The following is a 21,384-nucleotide window of genomic DNA, read 5'->3' on the forward strand; positions in this document are numbered from 1 at the left end:
GTGTTTATGCATATTATTACAGTTTTGACCAAATGAATAATAATAATAAATTACTTGCCTGATATATTAAATGTAGTTGAAGTTTTCCACTCCAAAAGAAAAGGAACGTCTGGTCAGTTCAGTGTCAAGGAGAGAAGAGAAAGTGATGTGCACAAAGTCATGAAAAGCATGCTAAACTACATGTACAAAGTTTTGTTTTTTTTGTAGCCGAAAGTTCTACAAATTGTACAAATACATTTTCAAGATCTACAAAAAGTTAATTAAGAGATATTGTACAAGGCCTATTTTACTGATTAGAAAGTGCTTTTGTATTTCCTGTAAAAATGCCCTTTTAATATACTTTAACCTCAAATTCGTTTTCAATTCAAAGTTGAAATAATTATGTTAGTTAAATCAACAGTTACATGTATATTGCCTAGTAAAAACTACTGACCCAACCGTGAGAATGACCTTTTGGGTAGTGTGCCACTGTAACAATATAACTGACTCACACTATCCCCGATCTAAACCAGGAGTATATATAAGGTTCATTCCGTTTTCTTTAGTGTATTATATACAAGTTATACTTCTGAAATATACATAGGGGTATTATCCAGGAGATAGCTCAACAAATTGTGCGCTTTAGGGATTTTTATTATATAGACTTTGGTCACCCTTCGACATCTATGAAATATCAGATTATAAAATTGGTCAGTCTTGCAGTCGAAATATTGAGACTAATCCAGGAGATTGATTAAATGTGTTAAAATTGGTGTTAAAAGCAAACAAACTCACTTATTTTTAGCAGATAAATGTCATCTGTTCTGGTCAAAACTTCTTTTGTTTGTTTGTTTTTTAACACCGATTTCAGTGTCTATTCTAGGAGGGGCGATAGGGGGATTCACCCATAATTTTGAAAATTCACCCCTATTTTTTGAGAGGAAGGGGGAAAATTTTACATAGACAAAGAAGGAAAAAGATCAACAAATGTAATAAATTCTCACTTTTCTATAAAAATCCCCCCTGTTTTTCGAATCCTAGAATAAACACTGCGATTTTAACACATTTTCGGTCATATCCCGAAAGTCAGTCCACCAAAGCAACTTTTTGGATACCTGACTTACTAGTACATGTAGTATTAGATTGTAGTTACCGTTTGGCATTTTCATCAAAGAACTAAACACCAAACTAGGAAAAAAAAACAATGCTTTTAAATAATTCAACTATTTCCTATGTTTAATATATAACATACTTATTACTTTTAATTTTCAAAAATTGAATTATTTTGTATGCGAACAAGATTTTTAAAAAGTTTCTCGTTATGCTAGGACCAGTATAACCTGATTAATTCAGCATAAACTATTTGAACCATTTTACAGACTTTTTTTCATATTGTCAAAAGACATCGCCCATCCAAAATTATCTCGATGTCTCTGACAAGTCTAATTAATTAATTGGACTGGTACCAACACTGAACAGTGCTTGCTGGACTTATAAAAAGTAGGCGATGAAGTTTGTCAAGGTTTTCTTAGCTATTTTACTGACCTTTGCCAATTTTTCTTTCAGTCATAAGCTCCAGTTGTACATAAAGATGGATGAGGAAATTTCAAAGAAAAAGAAACACAAACGTAAACATAAACAAGATAGAATAGAAGATGCGGATATTCCTCAAACATTAAGTTGCGTGTCAGATTGTATTTCTCCAAATACAGAGAAAAAGAAAAAGAAGAAAAAGAGTAAAGATAGGGCATTAGAAAATGATAGCGAGAATGAAATATCCAACAATAATACTAAAACTGAGACTATTCAAAATGATGAAAGTTCTAAAGTGAAGAAGAAAAGAAAACATATAAAGGATGCTGGTTTTGAAAACAAAGTCAGTCAGCAAATAACTGATGAAGAGACAGCTGCTTCTGAAAACAGATGTGAACTTGCAGACCACGAGGACACTTGTTCAAAAAAGAAAAAAAGTAAAAAGAGAAAATATGAGTTAGACAATCCAGTTGAAAACACTGATGAAGTTGAGCATCATAGAAAGGAAAAACACAAGAAAAAACGGAAGCACTTTGATGATACTGAAGCTGAATCCAATCTAGGAAAAGAGATGGATGAATCTGAAGCTGTAATGGATGAAGCAGTTGAGCAACAGATTAAGAAAAAGAAGAAGAAAAAGAATAAACAGAAACACAAGGATAGTGATTCTAATGACCTTGATGATACTACTAAAGGCAAGCAGGGAAGTGTTCATTGTGAAAGAGTGAAAACTGTCAATGGAATAGATCAAGAAGTAGATAAATTAGAAAGTAAGCAAAAGACCAGTAGAGAAACTGAAATTGACAAAAGCTTTATAAAATCAACTGAGAATGAATCATTTAAGAGTGGACAGTGGTCTAGTGTTGAATTAGGGGATTCAGATAGGCAAAACAAATTTTTCCGACTGTTGGGAGGTTTCAAGAAAGGCGGCGATACGTCTCAAATTCAAAATAAATTTAGTCTCGGTAAAAAACCGGCTTTTGGTTCTTCAAATAATACACCAAGAAGGACTGGTGGAAACTTTGCCATGGATAAAAAGCAGGAAGATGTGTACACCAAAGCTTTGGAGAGTGAATACGATCGGGCCATGTCTATGAACCTTAATAGAGGTATTGGTCTAGGCTTCGAAAAACCTCCAGAGGAAGGAAAGAAATTTTACATTGACACAAAATCATCCAAATCTATCAAGTTTGATGATTAAGTGAAGTGGTTGCAGGGACGTTGTTTATAATGAAATACAATATCCATTATTCACACATATTTAGGCATTAAGAAAATACGGAAAAGAAGATAATAAACTATTTAACAAATATTAAGAATTTATTTCAGTATCTTTTATTATAATTACATTATCTAAATAGACTATATAGAGAAATAATTAAATTGAAAAGCAGATCTAAGATTTAACAATAGAAAATTAGACTTTCTGTACAAAAAGATCAAGAACTATGCAACAAACTGCGGTACCTTAAATTAGGAGAAATTGCTGTTTTGTTGTTAAGTTCTTGAAATATAAACAAATGTAAGCACAATAACATGTTGTGATCTGAATGTCATAATATATAGATGATATTGAATGTAGATTCAATTCAATTCATTGAACAAGTTGAATAAAATTGTATTATGCGGGCCTCTGGCAAGTGTAATAGTATTTTGTTCAACAAGTTCAATACATTTAGTAATGAAGCTACACAAATATAATATTCTATATAAGAACTTTTTTCAGTGAAAATGAACCTCTTTTTCATTGAAGTGTTGATAGTTTAATGATGACATTTAACACATCTTTACACTATACTTGTATAAAGCAAATGACTGTCCTGTCAAAATATATACATGGCTGTGCAATACTGTTTTTACAAAGTTATAGAAGTGGCAGGGTTATAATTATGATAAATAAATGTGTGGATCGGCAAAATACGACATGTCCCTTTTATCTGAAGTACAATGTGTTTCTTTACTTGATTATATGATATTAGTAAAGTAAAATTTACTACTGTCTACATAGTCTGTTGGACAACTTGGGCAAACACAGATAAATGACTTTGCCAGCCATGGATATGTAATAAACATGATTAACGATGAAATTTCAGGAATGGAGTCAATCCATTAAGCTCATAGAAAGTTGATTGTTCTTTTTCTGTGTCCATTCAATAGTGTCCAAATAACAAAATGAAGAAGAGATACTTAACATCTCCCTAAACCGTTTAAACTAGAAAGTATCGTTGACATTTGACCTTAAAGGTACCTGTGTTACTTCAAAGTCTAAAAAAAAATATACAAAATGGTCTTGAGGAAGCCTGTTCTAGCGGCCGCTGGTGACATAAAGCAAGTGACAGCTATTCGCAGCCATTTATATAGGGATTGGTTAGTGACTATTACTCAGAAGTGACCATTAGCTCAGGTTAGAATGTATAAGGAAACTCATGGTTTCATTTTACGACTCAAAATTACGGTGAAAAACAACAAATGCCAGAAGTTTTCCCTACATCTAGACTCCTACTAGTAAAGCAGAAAAGAGGCCATGTGATAGTAATTATCAGGCATTCACCTGATTACCCTTAAAGAATTTTTATTTGTGTTTTGTTTTACGTCCCACCAAACACAGGAGAGTTCACACGGCAACTTTCCAGCTTAACTTGTGGAAGAAGAACCTAAATTGCCTCTCAGTGCATTGTTTATGCCACAAGCCTGCTCCTGAATAGAACCACAAACGTTCTGTTAGCTTAGTGAATAGTTCCCTCACATGAAATAATTCAATGTATTTTTTTTTTCAATATCCTTGTTACTATAAATAGTAATAAAATTGTACAGGGGTTAAACTGGTAATTGTGTTATGCGATCAATTATGAGTTTGCAGTTAAGAGCCGACTACAATAATTCAGACCACAAACAAGTTTAAAATCTAAATCCCTTTTAACAAACAATAGATACTTGTACTTACAAAGAAAGAGCAGCATAATTTCAGAAAAGAAGACATCAGTTTAACAAAATAACAACAATGTTGTGTTAAGACAATTTAAGAATCAATGATTATAATATATATATCAATGAATAAAACTGAAATAATCTCAAAACATTGCAAGGAGGGTATGCAAAAATAGACCAATTAGATATCAATTAACAATCATATTATCTACACATTAACAGCTAAAATAGCATAAACAGACATGTTTTACACTAAATATTTAACAATGTGAAAGTAAGTAAGTTAAAGATTGTGAGTTAACAAACTTGTCCCAATTTTGCATAATTCTGTTCACCTCTGATAAAAAAATGACTTAAGTTATAGAGGAGTATATTTGAATTAAACAGTTTCAAAAGGAGCTATACATAGAAGATTAACCTACTTAGTTGTTGACCACTTTTTAAGATCCTGTATATTGAAATTGAGGTAGATACCACACTTAGGTGAAATTTAATATATGTATCTAATAAGGCTTTTAAATCAATTTTCAAACATCGAACAATATGTAAAATATGTACTGCAAATATTTGTGCACATTATATGTAATCATTAAGATATATGCATTCATTTCTTATTGAAAAATTTGACTTAGACTTTATAGAAAATAAATTTCTAATTACCTCCCTTTATTTACATGAAATGTTAAATTCGGTAATATCTTTATAAATAATGCTTTTTGGAACTTGCAATATTGATAAATCTTAATTTGAGCATCATATTTCAGAATTAAAACCATAAAAAATTGTGCTACAGGATCTTTAAGCAAACAGTGTTTAAAATTATTTTTTGTCCATTAGGATTGCAGTATTTCAAATGAATCGTAACACATTTACTTCGGTAAATCTGCAAACTGTTAATCAGTCTAGTAAGTCGATTGTTTATAAAAATAATTCAAAATACTAACCGGTTAAAATTTATTAGTACACATTTACAAAATTAAATTGGTCGTGCGGCTGTGCTGCGCCTGACCAATTAAATTTTTTAAATAAGTACTAATAAAGTTTAACCTATACTAAATGCTTAATAATAAACACTGACCTATACATAAGTGATGTTTAAATGAATGGTTATTGAAGATCGTTTATGTAAAAGTTGAATGTAAAATCTTAACATTGTTACCGGACAGTCGGACTGGCTTGGATGGAATTTTTCCCAGTGTGAACGTAATTTTACCGGTCAGGTCCATCGTAATTTTACCGGTCAGGTCCGTCTGACCGGCACTTTTCAGAATGTCTGTTTAATTATAATGTTGAACACTGCTAAATGATACAGCCTTTAGATGGGTATAGAAATTAGATAACTCTTTGGTTACTGTGGAAAGGAATGTTTTTAAAGTAAACTATTATATGAAATTGAGCTGAAAAAAGAAACTAGTAAAGTTAAAATGATGACTTTTATGATAAAGTTAATGAATAAAACATGCATTTTTTGTTGTTGAAAATTTATATGCAAGTTTTTATCATTCATCTGCAACTTTGTACATGCTTTTTTCTCTCTACTCTGAACATGTTGTTTTTTTTAGTCTGTTGTATAAAGGGTTATGTAGGAATACATGTGAATATAATATACCTATATACATGTTTGTTCATGTATAATGTCTCTTCCTCTAAAATGGTGTTTTGTATTTCTAAATGCTAATATAATTTGAAAGCATTGCCATTTACATTATATTATTTCATAGTGGTTATATAACCAAACAAATTAAAATAAAATATTCCTGAAAAGTAGGTCATTAACCCCCATTATCAGCAAAGCTCCTGGCCTTAATCCAATACTAATTTATTACAATAATACAGTTCTAAATAACATATTAAAAACCTGTACAGTAACACTTTTCATAATGTCAATAACAATAACTCAGCCTTTAATATCACAATGATATGATTGGTCCTCCCAGAAAGTCACATGACTTTAACCAACCAATCAGCATAAAGAACTGCACTTGACAACAAGAAACCAGCCAATGAGATTAATCAGAGTCTTCCTCATCACCATAATCATAATTCCCTGACAAAGCTCTTGACATACCAGCTGGAAGACAAAAAAATGTTCATGATTAATTTAAAGACCTTAAGCACCATGTATATATCCATACATTCAGACATATTGCACAAATTTGGTGTTAGATTGCACAGATTTGGCATTACAATTGCACAAATTTAGTGTTACCATTGTACAGTTTTGGCATTACCACTGATTTGGCATTAGCATTGCACAGTTTTGGTGTTACTATTGCACAGATATGGCATTACCATTGCATACTTTTGGCATTACCATTGCATAGATTTGGCATTACCGTTGCACAGATTTGGTCTTAAAAAATTGCACAGTTTTGGGGTTACCATTGCAGATTTGGCATTACCATTGCACAGATTTGGTGTTAAAATTGCACAGATTTGGCATTACCATTGCACAGGTTTGGTGTTACCATTGCATAGATTTGGTGTTACCATTGCATAGATTTGGCATTACCATTGCATAGATTTGGCGTACCCATTGCACAGTTTTGGGGTTACCATTGCAAAGATATGGCATTGCCATTGCACAGTTTATGCATTACCATTGCACAGATTTGGTGTTACCATTGCACAGATTTGGCATTACCATTGCACAGGTCTGGTGTTACCATTGTATAGATTTGGCATTACCATTGCACAGGTTTGGTGTTACCATTGCATAGATTTGGTGTTACCATTGCATAGATTTGGCATTACCATTGCATAGATTTGGCGTACCCATTGCACAGTTTTGGGGTTACCATTGCAGATTTGGCATTACCATTGTACAGATTTGGTGTAACCATTGCACAAATATGGCGTTACCATTGCACAGATTGAGATATGGCATTACCATTGCATAGTTTTGACGTACCATTGCATAGTTTGGGCGCTGCCATTGCAGTTTTGGCATCGCCATTGCACAGTTTTGGCGTTGCCCTTGCATAGTTTTGGCATCATTATTGCACAAATAAGGCGTTACCATTGCACAGATTTGGCGTTACCACTGCAAAGTTTTGGCATTATCATTGCACAATTTTGTGTCTTTGTTTTCAACATTCCCGCATTATGGGATATACATTACATTGCATGACAGCCAGTATAATTTTATCAGTTCTTACAAAGTAATTTGTGAGAAAAAGATGATATATTTTTCAAATCTACTACCAGGGTCAAAATTATAAATATAATGAGAAACTCAAAATCGGCATTGAAAAAAATTCATCACAATACCAGATACAAAGTCGTTTATTTTGCTAATAAAGAATTGATTAAGGTTTAACGTTAATATATAATATAAACCTAATTTTTCAATGAGTTTTCCCAACAAAAAAAATCTTGCACATGCATATTATAAAATGTTTTACCTGCTTGTCTAACAAGAGCTGCGGTCTCTGGGTCCTTGGCAAGCTCGTATGCTAATTTACCTTCACTGTTCTTAATACATGCATCCGCACCTGAAACATTTTATAATAGTTTGTTTGTTTGGGTTTTACATAACACCGACACAGTATAGGTCATATGGCAACGTTCCAGCTTTACTGGTGGAGGAAGACCTCAGGTGCCCTTCCGTGCAATATTTCAGGCATGAACGGGCCCCTGAGTAGAAATACCGATGTTCCGTAAGCTAGCTGGATAGCTTCCTCACATGAAAAATCCTAAAGTCCCTGTTGGGGTTCGAACCCACAGCGGTGAGGGGCAAGAAGTTTAAAGTCAATGACCTTAACCACTCAGCCACGGAGGCCCCGTATTTATAATAGACTGTTTTTATATTTTATCTGGCAGGGGTTTAAGTCCCACTGATAAATGTAAAGGTAGTAATTATGGTAAGTTTTCAGACCAAACATAAAGGGTAAGAGATGGTGTTCAGGAAGTGGACTCAAAAGTGATTTATATACATGTATGTTGTAAGAATTTATTTCGCAATGGAGTGTAAATAAAAATCAAACCACACATTCTTTCTTAACACTTAAACAGGCACAACAAGGCACCATGGTATAACCATTGACCTTTTCTTCAACTATATTGTTAGTGTATGCACAGACAGTATAACAGTATGCACACATACAGCAGTGAGCGGCAATCATTAACATTAATAGCTTAGACCTTATAATCATGACTACAGCTTGACAGAGCACTAATATAGGCAATATGTATTCATTCATTTAGTTTATCAGCAATGGTAAAGACCTGAAAACAAAAAAATGGTCAAGTATGGTAGACACTAATCAATGAGTCACATAGCCATCTTCAAACTTGTGTAATTCGTAACACATAGTTTTTATGTCAAACATTAGATAATTATTCATGAACATGTATATACCTCTCTCTAAAAGAAGTTCTACAGCTTCCGCATGCCCTTTCCACGCTGCTGAATGCAATGGCGTATCTCCAAGCTTGTTCTGAAATATCACAAAATTTGTATGTGTACTGCAAAATCATTATTATTTGTAGGGCACTAAATTTCTCTGGATAGGTCAATCAAAGAATTAGACCCAACAAAATTTCATTTTGTGTGTTGTAAGATTATTTTGCATTATGTTATATTTGCATTTTTTTCTCTTACACAAAAAGGCAATCCACAAATTTAAGAATCCACGAAAATGTCCTCTGCAACAAGATCATGAAATTTCATGCCCAATAATGTATGTGTACTGTAAAATCATTATTATTTGTAGGGCACTAAATTTCTCTGGATAGGTCAATCAAAGAATTAGACCCAACAAAATTTCATTTTGTGTGTTGTAAGATTATTTTGCATTATGTTATATTTGCATTTTTTTCTCTTACACAAAAAGGCAATCCACAAATTTAAGAATCCACGAAAATGTCCTCTGCAACAAGATCATGAAATTTCATGCCCAAGAATTTGATAAATACTGTGACAGTATATGCATAAAGGTAATCGCAGATGTACTAAACAGATGGTTTCCATTTTTTTTTCATTTCAAATCTAACGGTTAACCCTTCACCTGATTAGCCAACCAGCATAGAGACAGGAGATTAAATTGTGCATCCATTTCTGTTGCAAATGGTAGCACAAGTTTCGTATTATGATATTGAAATCCCTCCGACTTTGAATGGGCTGTTCAAAATTCAAAGCAAGGAAAATCCATTTCACAAATTCAGCAGTTTAAAGGAACTCCACTGAGGTATAAAAGCCAAAAAAAACAAAAAATTAGAATTTTTACATAGATCAGCTTGGACACTTAAATCAGTTCAAAGATTAGCAAAAGATCTTAAGAAATATACTCAAAAATAAACTGAAAATCGTATTTTTGCCCCATTCTAAGCCCAATTTGAGTAAAAAGCTTTGCCATGCTTTTTAATTTATTTTTTTTCATAATTAGAATAATCATTCTGGAAAAAAAGGTGAGCGAATGATCTGACATTTTACATACAAGTTATTGGTGTAGACCTACATCAAATAGAAAATTAATCTCGAAATATTATTTCCTGTCCCCTTATGTACAGAAACCTCAATGGAGTCCCTTTAAGGGTTAAAAGTAATACTTGACATGATGAAACAATAGAAAGACATGTTAGAGCTCCTCTTTGATCAGTAAATGATTATTAAGTGGTTTAATTGTTTAACAAAGTTCCTTTTTTCTTCTTTGTTTGAGTTTTACACCAACACAGTATAGGTTATATGGCCTTTTTCCAGCTTAACAGTTAAGTGGCAGAGGAAAACCTTAGGTGCCCTTCTGTACATTATTTCTGGCACAAAGAGGCACCTGAGTATAACTGCCAACGTTTCGTAAGTGAGCTGATAACTTCCTCTAAGTTCCTGTCATAATATTACTCTCTTAATTATTATCTACCCATACTCCGGAGTCCCCAACCGAAAAAACTCACTGACACTTTGGGTGTGGACCTCAAAATGCCTTCAAAATCCAAATAAAATATATATTTGTCAATCACATCACATGTACTGATCATATATATAAAAAAAACTTAATATAAGCCCTTTTGAAAAAATTTCATATTTTAACGTCTATAATAATACACGACGTTGAAACATGAAATTTTTTCAAAACGGCTTATATTAAGTTTTTTTGATACATATGATCAATACTTGTGCTGGGATTGACAAATATACATTTTATTTGGATTTTAACACAGATATAACATACATTTAACTCCATGATTTTAAAGACGTATTGAGGTCCATACCCAAAGTGTCTGTGAAAAAAACTCACAAAAAAAACAACAAAAGAATACAATTCAATGAACTAAAAGGGGGAGGTAGTGACCAATCCAGGTGCCAAACACCAGTGGTTTAAAAGATTATTCATCATCAACTGTTTCATACGGCCTTATTAGATATAAAATCAGTATGCTATTTTAATTTATGAACTAAATTTGTAACTTACCTGTACAGAAACTTGTACATTAGGTTTATTTAACAAAGTACGTAAACATTCAATATGGCCACCATGAGCTGCCCAGTGTAGTGGTGTTGAACCTGCCTTATCAAGGGAGTTAACTGATACCTAGAAAATAATTAAAGATCCTGTAAAACAATTTTTTTAATGGTTTTATATCATAAATAATTATGATGCTCAAAGTAAGATTTATCAATTTTGTAAGTTCCAATAAGCATTTTTTTATAAAGATATTACCGAATTTAACATTTCATGTAAATAAAGGGTGGTAATAAAAAATTTATTTTCTATAAAGTCTTGACTCAATTTTTTTCAATAAGAAATGAATGCATATATTTTAATGATTACATATAATATGTACAAATATTTGCAGTACATAATTTAAATATTCTTCTATGTTTGAAAATTGTTTTTTTATAAGCATAACTATATACATATATATAATTTCACTTAAGTGTGGTATACAACCTCAATTACAATATACAGGATCTTTAATACATTAAAGGGAGGTAATTAATGCATTTTTTGAAATGACAATATAGCCTGTCAGAATTAATTATGAGTCATTATAATAATTTATGACATTGATGTATTGACATACAGTCATGTGAGGTCATTGACATGATATTTTACATGTACATACATGTACAAAACAGATGTATAATTTCTCCCTATTACAACAGTTGTTACAACAATAACTAATGGACGGTTTTTTGTTTTATCACTAAGCCTGGTCAATTTATTCTGCATTTTCAAAATCAAAATATCCTTACACCATTAAAAAAACAATTAAAAGCTCATACCTTTTAAAGATAATAATACAAAATATTCTTAATAACTTTAGACAACTTAAAGTAATTATTTTATAATCAATAACATGAAAACGGTAAACAAAATTCAGATGGGGGCATTTCTAACATAGAATTGTAAATACTTTCAATTGTAATTAATGAAAATTTCATTCAAATCTAAATTTTAACTTTTAAGACACAATTTTGACAGGACATTTCAAAATTCTTTGTTTCTGCAGTTATAAGGTATATAAAATTTCATTGAAATATATAAAGACAATATTTTTTTTATGATCGCATTTTAGCATTTAAACTATTAATTTTATCTGTATGTATAACAAATATAAAAAGATTATGTACAGTCAAACCTTTACAGAGCAACCCCCTTTAGGATACAATGTCTTTGGTTGCTGTACAAAGGTGTTGCTTTAAGAGAGGTTAAATTGATTGTGAAGTATTAGTTGTGCATAAAACTGTAGTCTCAATATATTGACTTTAAGACTGACCGACTTTACAAACTGATATTACATAGATGTCGGTATTTGAGAAGGGCGACCATCGTCTATATAATAAAGAGTGCTGGTGCACAATTTGTTGAGCTTGGGAAAACTGGTTATTGTGAGGAAGTGTGTATTCTATAGTGGGTCACTCTGCACAAGTTTTACTGTATTGTGAAATTTTATATAAGCTGGGACATGTATCTATCAACACAAGGTATTACAACTTCCTGAACAAATATGTTAATGATATGGTATTATAATAAGGATAATATCAACTTTAAAGTGAAAACAATCTGTCTACAAAGAAATTAATAGATTCAAATTACAATTGAATTCAACTTTCATTTATTTTTTTCTTCTATTTATGCTTTACAATATCATGCATAACATTAAATTAAAGATGCAACACAATAAACAAGTACTGAAACAGGAAAATAAATTGATTTTAGTCATTTTTTTTTCTTCACATAATACTGGAATTACCAGGACATCAAAGATGACCTTTAGAGTCTAAATCATAGTTTCAGACTATAATTGTCAAAACTTTTGACAAAAGAAAAAAATAATTTCAGTTTACTGTCAAAAGTGATTAAGTCAATAATTTTTTTCTTCTTCACAGAATTGTTTTTGTTTGTTTTTGTGTTAAGCACGCAAAAGTTATTAATTACTAAGATATAAACCAAACTTTTTAAAGTGACATTATGCCCATCCAAGTGTAAATGGTTGATGTACAAGTTAAAGTCAAAATAACTTTAGACTTTGCCATAATTGTTTTCAATTCAATAGTCAATTTCGTGTGTATTATCAATAGTGACTCGGAAAATTTTTCAATAAACATCCTTTACAAAGTATCGTTAACATTGGATTGATAAAAAGAAAGGGACAGTGTTTTAACATACTAGGCACTTGTAATATTTTATTTCTAAACATTTTTGTTATAAATTATTTGTCAAAAAAACCACAATAATAGTATTTGAGTCGAGTCAAGACAAAACCAACAAAATGTACTTCCGCGCAGTCTGATCAGGATCCATGCTGTTCACTTACAGACCCTATAACAAGTAAAGAAACTGATAGCGAACAGCATGGATCCTGATCAGACTGCGCGGATGCGCAGGCTGGTCTGGATCCATGCTGGTCACAAATCTTTTATGTTGGTTTTGTCATGACGCAGCTCATTTTGTTTACACACAGTTTGTTCAAATTGATGTGACAAAAGTATGAACTGAAAGGATTAACAAGGGCATATCTATAAACCCCACCCCCAAGCCCCTAACCAAATGATTTGGGGGTATTAAAGTATTAAAGGTAGGCCTGAGACTAGATGTGCGTACATACATGTAAATAGTTATAAATGAATAATTGTTAAATACAGTTTGAGGAAAATAAACAAATAAAGTTTTCAAATTTATGACATCTCTTAAGACAAATATGTTGGCAAAAGACAAATAAATTAAATATTAGCTATTTCTGTTTTCAGCTTTTCTACAGGTTAAATGTGTTATTTTTAGATAAACCATTTCATATCATTGTCAAATCAAAATAATTAAGATGGAAAATGAAATTTGCCGTTGATGAAATACATAAACAATATGGAAACCCCTTGATACAGATACCTCTAATCTAACAGTCCGCTCTCTATATGTACATAAGTTATGATGATGATTTGTTTCATAATCTTCTATTTTTAGAAACGATCATCACAAGAGTCTATTAATAGCTATCGGGAAGCCGTTTTTAAGAAGGCCTCACAGTGATATGATGCACTTTTCCAAGATACTGTAAATCCGGTACTTTTTCGCGATGTTTTAATTTCGCTATTATTTTTCCAATTCCTTATTCCTCATGAATACATGTATATCAAGCACAAAATGCTAACATTATTTTGCGACAATATCTACAAATTTTGCCTTTTACAGACAAATGTGAACACCTATTGATTAGATAACAATAGATTTACGGTAAAACAGTGATCAACTGACAATTTACGAATTGTAGATGAAGTATTATAAACACGTATATTACACCTTCTTACAAACTTTAACGTTTTATCAAATATGCGTTTTGCAAACAATAACCAAATTAAACGAAAGATAAGCAAACCCGTTCATAACAAGTCAATTACATGTTTGTAGGTATATTTTGTATACAAAATAAATAAATAACTGTCTCTTATTTACACTATTAACATTTACCCTGAATAAGTGCGGCACAATATGGAAATTAAAGTAAACCTACCCTGTTATATTGTAGCAATAAAATTCAAACAATCGCAAATATAAATTTCTGACCCTGCCATCGCGAATTTATGAATACGCGAAATAATCTGGGGATGGGGTTTTTGCGAAACAAAGATCATGCGAATATAAAGTGATTTACAACAACACAGAATTGTTTTTTCCAACAGAAAAATAAAAGCTGTAGGCTGCGTTTAAAAGCATGTCATAAGTGTTGCAAAACTTACACTATTATCTAAGCATTCATTCAAGAATGTGATATTTCCACGTTTAGCTGCCTCGTGTAGTGGACAATCAATGGTCTCTGTGTTTTCTTCAACTGAAAAATATCAAGACACTTCAGTGATTTTTTTCCCCTATAATTTTTTCTCCTTGTCCTAATAGGTATATTTTCCCCTAAATATGTATATTTTCCCCCTAAAAATGTAAATTTTCCCCTAAATATGTATAATTTCCCCTAAATAGGTATATTTCCCCTAAATATGTGTATTTTCCCCTAAATATGTATATTTTCACCTAAAAATGTTATAAAAATGCACATTCTTCACTAGAACCATGACTTAACAGCAACTGACTTACATCAGCTAGTTGATGAATTGAATTCACTGAAAGACAAAAAGCTGTAACTACCGTATAGATAGCCTCTGCTATGTACCATGCATGTTAAATAAAATTGAAATTGAACATTTTATAAAATGTGTGGCTAAATTCCATTCTCAGTTGTTGGAATTTGATTTCAGGTTTTCCCCCCATTTCTGATTCATCATGCTTTATTTTCCCCTTCAGAAAGCCATGGGTTGTTTTGAAAATTGAAAAAAAAACTGACAAACCACTGCACTTTGTTTCACGCTTATTAACTTTTTAACCTGTTGGCCTCAATCCAACTAATTGTACTTACATGTATATTATGATACGATGATGATATATTGTGCCATTTTTGTAACAGTATGGGTAATAATTTTATGTCCCCTCTAGAAGCAAGATTCTGGCCAAGAACAAACATATCTCAGAATCTAGCTTTGACACATCAATATATTTTGACTACTATTGGCCTGTGCTGCACTCTCGGGTAAAATTTGAAATTAGTCTGCGCTCATGAATAAAAGTTGATTTTGAGTGTTCTACTGTTTAAAGCAGCACGCCTCCAGATTAATGCTAATTTTCATGAAAATTTTGAAAATGTATTTGAATGTGTAATATTGTGAAGTAACCAAAAGGACACAAATTAAACTATATCAATGGCACTTACAAACCACGTAAATTACCAAAAAGTGGTCAAAATATACATAAATAACCTTTACTGCGTTAGTAACGTAGTAGAAATATAGTTGTAAATACCGATACTGTGAATACTAATTAATCAGTCATTAATCGCACATAATATGTAAAATATTACTTGAATCTTGAAACTTTTTACTTTTCCTTACATCTTAGTACAATTTTCTCAAGTTTGATTTTATTGAAATATTTTGACTCATCTGGAGGCATGTAACTTTAACTCTGCTTGTAAAAAGAGGCCAGGTATTGCACTCTTTACATTAGGGTTTCCTGCATCAATGTTTTTGTAATAAAAATATTAATGTTTCAGAAAGTTACGATCAATTTTATTAACTAATTATAAAAGAAACATGCTTTTCTTGTTGATAAAAAAGCGACTGATTGATCAGAAACCACTGTACAAAGAAATCAGCTAAATAAAGTACTTTTGGGGCCATCCAAGTTTGATGGTCGTCTGGTTTTGGTGGTCCCCAACCAGTATATGTCAATATAGAATTGAATAACATAAAAAAAACATACAAAAACAGATGCAATATGTACATGTATGAATTGATATAAAATAGCTATGTTACATGTACAATGTTATATAATATCAAAGATTACACAAACAAAACAAAAGACTTAAACCAATCACTTATATCCAAAGTGGTCCTTAAGATAAAGATATAGTATTGTGTGGCATTGAAAGATATTGATTAAAAATCACAATTTCAAATATACCACAGAAAACCAAATAAATTTATATCTATTTTATTGGTCTAAATATAATCGCTTTAGGGAAGATAACTTATTATTATCTTTAACAAAACCCTACACATACCATAATTACTGGGAATAAGGCCCGATCTTTTTCCACAACGAGCTCGCCACCAGTCCTTATTAGACATGTCTGTTATATAGAGTAACTCTCCTTCTTCAAATGATAACTCGTCATTCTATAACAGTTTCAAATATAGCATAATAATTTAGTAAATTTACCCAATGTTAATCTATAATATATAAAACAAGAGCTGTTTATAAGACAGCATGCTTGACTAGTGCCAGTACATGCATTGAAGTGGACATGATGGTCACTACCATGCATTTAAAGTTTAAAAGCAATACCTCAAAGTTATTGGGAAATTCAGCGGTGTTTTTTTAAAAGTTGGGGAAAATTGCATGACTGAAATTTTGCAGTGATTTAATGGATGTAAACACTTACTGTCTAAGATGGCATCTTCAAACATTTAAGCATTATTACAGTGAAGAAGCCCTTATTTGCAAAGATTTTAGAATTTTTATTCAACATTTTTATTTTGTAACTTTCAATTGGGATTTTTTCCTGTGGATTGGGAAAATAATATACTATTTTCAATTGGGAATATGACCCAATAACAGCTATAAAATAAGCCAAAAAAAATCCCTGATTATTTTGTCATTATCCTTGGAGTTATCTCCATTTACCTGGAAGTGGGGATTGTGGTCACTAACGAGTATACAAAGTTTCAAAGCAATAACTCAAAAGGTGTAGGAAATAAGTGGGGTAGTTTGAAGAAAACTTAATCAAAAGTGAGATGCTGTCAACCATATCTGGGTGAGAAGGATAGGTCTTCCTATTATATAAATTATAATACATATATACATAAATATAAAAGTTGTAATAATATTGTGAAAGTGATGTTTTCTTATTGATTAAACTACTATTAATCTGTTTATTCATGAATATATGGAAGATGAAAATAAGAATTTGATTTCATCATTATTTCTCAGTATTTAATATCAACAATGTTGATTTACCTGTTGTGCGTCATATTTGTATGAAGCTCTGACTACTTTCACATGACCTGGAAGTAAAAGAAATATAGATCTACAATAACGCACTTTGTATTTTTGGTATTCTTAATTCTAAATTAAAATTATCCCAAATATTTAGAAAGTGGCTATAACAGCATGTACATAGCTATACAGTATAGGTAATGACTAGCCCAACAAATTGTGCACTTTAAACAAGAACTGTCGAAGGACAGTAAGGCTCGACTATTCGAAAAAGTTGTCACAAGGGTGTTTTATTGAGTATAATAATGCTTACCTATAAATACATAAAATTGACAGAAAAGGTACAAAGGCTTGTTATTAAGATGTTTTATCAAGTAAATCACTGCTTTACTTCAGTAGTTATGAAGATAACAGCTTACAAGCAAAACTTTACCATGAATTTCCAAGTTGAAAAAGGGGAGAAAAATCAGCCTAAATGCAAGATAGAATTATGGATCTTGGTCAGTGACCTACAATTATGACCCTAAATGCATATGTGAAGTTTTAAATAAATATCTTTAATAGTTATTCAGATATGTAATACTTGCATTTAAACATTAACCAAGAGACTAAGTAGAAAAGGGGAGATAAATCAGCCTAAATGCAAGATAGAGTTATGGAACTTGGTCAGTGACATACAAATTATGACCCTTCATGTATATGTGAAGTTTCAATTCAAAATCTCAGATAGTTATTGAGATATGTACATGTATAACATTAACCAAGAGACTAAGTAAAAAAAGGGGAGATATATCAGCCTAAATACATGACACAGATATGAGTGCTGTTCAGTGATCATTATCTATGACCACAAATATACATATAAAGTTTCAAGTTTGTATCTTTAATAGTTTCAGAGATATGCAAAACTTGCATGTTAAACTTAACCAAGAAAAGGAGATTTTTTTAGTACAAAAGGGAGCATAATTCAGTCAAAGTACATGGCAGAGTAATGAATCTTGAGATATGACCTTCAATTATGACCCTAAGTACATGTGTAAAGTTTCAAGTAAATACCTTTGAAGACCTTTAACCAAAATTTCTAAGTTTCAAAGGGGAAAATAATTTTGCAAATATTGCAGGCAGAGTTATGCAACTTTGCAAACTGATGTACATTGTTACTATAAAAAAGTATTGTAAATTTCAATTGAATATCTCAAGCAATAATTGAGATATTTGACTTTACAAAAAACTTTAACCAAAATTTCTAAGTTAAAAAGGGGCATAATTCTGTAAATATTGTAGGCAGAGTTATCCAACTTGTCAATCTGATGTACATTGTTACTATAAATAAGTATTGTAAGTTTCAATTGAATATCTCAAGCAATAATTGAGATATTTGACTTTACAAAAAACTTTAACCAAAATTTCTAAGTTAAAAAGGGGCATAATTCTGTAAATATTGTAGGCAGAGTTATCCAACTTGTCAATCTGATGTACATTGTAACTATAAATAAGTATTGTAAGTTTCAATTGAATATCTCAAGCAATAATTGAGAGATATTTGACTTTACAAAAAACTTTAACCAACGCAGACGCAGACGCGGATGTCGACGCGACTACAATAGCTCTCCATATTCTTCGAATAGTCGAGCTAAAAAGGGCTTTTTATTATAAAGGTGATGGTCGCCCTTCGATGGTCTGTAAAGACAGACATCTATGTAATATCAGACTTTAGAATCGGTCGGTCTTGCAGTCAAAATATTGAGATTAAGGTAATGACTACAGTGGACGAGTGGGTATTCCCAGGCATATAAGCTTGTCAAACATGATTTATGTGTGGCTGGAACTTTCGTCCCACACTAAACCATACAATTCAGTACCTAACGCTAGCCATTTTTCAAAATTTATCTATCTATCTATGTATACTGCCAACCCCTCTTACGAGTGTTAAAGGCAGGAATTTAGTGCACGTCGGATTGTTAGTAAAAGGTGAAAAGAAAAGCTAAAAAAGAAAAGTCCAAACATTGACATGCTTGGAAGGTGAGACTGAAAATGTATTCTAGTCATGGTTAAAATGTTAATAGTGAAACAAGATGATAAGAGATAAAATAGTTTAAAAACACTGGGAGTAAGACTAGTACTGCAAACCCACCACTGCCTGTTTGAACTGACTCAGGTTGGGCAGGGTGGCAATGTTACTAGGAAGTTTATTCCATAGTATAATGCTATGAGGGAAGAAAGAGTACTTATGGTAGTCGGAGGATACCTGTATTTGGCGTACGGATAAGGGGTGCATTGGTCTGGTTAATCTATGTGGGGTTTGAACATATGTTGGGAGATTAATTGCAATTAGGTTATGGTATATCTTATAAAACATTATCAGTCTACAGTCCAATCTGCGATGTTCAAGGGATCGCCAGCCCAGTTCTTCCTGCATGGCTGTGACACTAGAGTGAGGGGAGTAATCCCTTTTAACACATCTTATTGCACGTCTCTGGATCATCTCAACTTTGTCAATATTGGTTTAAATATAAAATTATCGACTATTTACGCCGCAGCCAAGTTTAAAGACTGTTTTCTCAAATTACAAATGAGTGTAATTCTTAATGATTGTCTAATATTTTTCGGCATTTTCTAGGCACAATTTTGCTTTAGTTTCATTCTTGCAAAAACTTCCTATAAGAGTATTAAGAATTTAAGATATTGTGCCGAAATGCCAGGTACACATACGCTTTTCTTCTATCCGAAAATTGATCCCGAACATCGGCGATTTCACGTTCGCCAGAAACCCTAAAATTTCGCAAAAATTCTTGGTTTCAAAGCCAAACATGCGAATGAATTGTTTCTTTATTATTTAATCAACATTAAATCTTTAATTATCGATCTTCAATTTGCCCCCTTTTGAAGATATTTGCTAAAATAAATGTTGATCGGATGAATCTCTTACACACTATGTGAAGCTGTACACGATTTTCCTATTCTTTCTGCTAAACGCTGCCTATATACATAAATTTACGTTTTTTTTTACAAATACAAACTTTTTGCCTTAAGAGTGGACTTATTTAACCAGAATAAAATTTGATTTGGTATAAAAGTGAAAAAAAAAAAAAAACGGGTTCCATGTGTTGATGCATTATAATGAAATAATTTCATAATAAATATTAACAACAAAACAATAATTATACTATGTAGTTCAGAGTTTCCTTTGAATAACTATAAACTTTGGAAGTCTCTTGAAGATTCAAAATATCAGCAATGATATTGTGAGCATTGAATGATTAATCTGTAAACATATTAATTGCGACGCGCTTTTGGACTCCCAACTTTTTCAGGGTTGGGAGTCCATGGACTCCATGTTTTAAAGTCCTAGTGAGAACCCTGATATTTAGATTTAATACTAGAAATATATATCCTTATTTTCAAGATAATCTCATATTTTTGACACTGCTTAAATTGATCTACATTCATTTCTGGTGGAAAGGAGCAACGTTGTTACCATGGTATCCGCTATACCCTAAAATCCGCTACTGCCTAAACAACTGTACACGTTATTTCATATGAATGTTTCACCGCCAATTTCAATGAAAAAATGACAGGAACATGAGGTGACACTAAAAACACTGACAGGAACTGTCAAAAAAATTATCTTAATAAAGTGTCGCTAATTTACCTGGTTTTGGAACAGGTGGAGGTGGTCTGACAGGTCTTTGAGATCGCGACATTTTTACTTTAATCAATTCTCAACACAGGTTAACCCTACTCTTGATTTCCGGATATTTCAACTTGTTTTTTTTTATCTAAATGCGGAAGAGGAAGAGAAATCTGAAGACGACAAGTTTATGCTAAAGTCTGTGCATAAACTTGACGGTCAATATACCGTAAATAAAAATATTGGCCAAATACCACTAAATTTTAACAACGTAGTATCCGGACACGGTCTAGTCAAATTTCGTTCTCAATGTTCTATAGTTAATCAGTC

At 31.8% G+C, this 21,384-nt stretch overlaps 2 protein-coding genes across 2 annotated transcripts; one reads left to right on the plus strand and one right to left on the minus strand.

Annotated features, from left to right (window-relative positions):
• The first annotated feature begins 1,827 nt into the window (after positions 1 to 1,827).
• Positions 1,828 to 3,399, plus strand: LOC132729508 (lysine-rich nucleolar protein 1-like). Its single transcript, XM_060715282.1, has one exon. It carries the CDS (start codon positions 2,084 to 2,086, stop codon positions 2,711 to 2,713), a length of 630 nt encoding a protein of 209 aa, XP_060571265.1. The 5' UTR covers positions 1,828 to 2,083; the 3' UTR covers positions 2,714 to 3,399.
• On the minus strand, positions 2,820 to 21,242 carry LOC132729507 (osteoclast-stimulating factor 1-like). The gene is made up of 8 exons (XM_060715281.1): positions 21,076 to 21,242; positions 17,445 to 17,491; positions 16,489 to 16,603; positions 14,618 to 14,709; positions 10,851 to 10,970; positions 8,801 to 8,879; positions 7,845 to 7,934; positions 2,820 to 6,511 (listed from the first exon to the last, which is right to left on the minus strand). The coding sequence occupies exons 1-8, from the start codon at positions 21,125 to 21,127 to the stop codon at positions 6,450 to 6,452; spliced, it is 657 nt and encodes a 218-aa protein (XP_060571264.1). The 5' UTR covers positions 21,128 to 21,242; the 3' UTR covers positions 2,820 to 6,449.
• Positions 21,243 to 21,384: the final 142 nt, after the last annotated feature.

The sequence above is a fragment of the Ruditapes philippinarum genome, unplaced genomic scaffold (assembly GCF_026571515.1).
Source record: "Ruditapes philippinarum isolate M1 unplaced genomic scaffold, ASM2657151v2 ctg3486_1_1_1_1, whole genome shotgun sequence".
Lineage (NCBI taxonomy): Eukaryota > Metazoa > Mollusca > Bivalvia > Venerida > Veneridae > Ruditapes > Ruditapes philippinarum.

Excerpts from the sequence above, each read along its gene's own strand:
- LOC132729508 (XM_060715282.1), top strand. The coding sequence starts at position 2,084 with ATGGATGAATCTGAAGCTGTAATGGATGAAGCAGTTGAGCAACAGATT.
- LOC132729507 (XM_060715281.1), bottom strand. The coding sequence starts at position 21,127 with ATGTCGCGATCTCAAAGACCTGTCAGACCACCTCCACCTGTTCCAAAA. Across the intron at positions 14,710-16,488 it reads CCTTATTCCCAGTAATTATG|TTGAAGAAAACACAGAGACC; the intron begins GTATGTGTAGGG and ends GATATTTTTCAG. Across the intron at positions 6,512-7,844 it reads AGCTCTTGTTAGACAAGCAG|CTGGTATGTCAAGAGCTTTG; the intron begins GTAAAACATTTT and ends TTTGTCTTCCAG.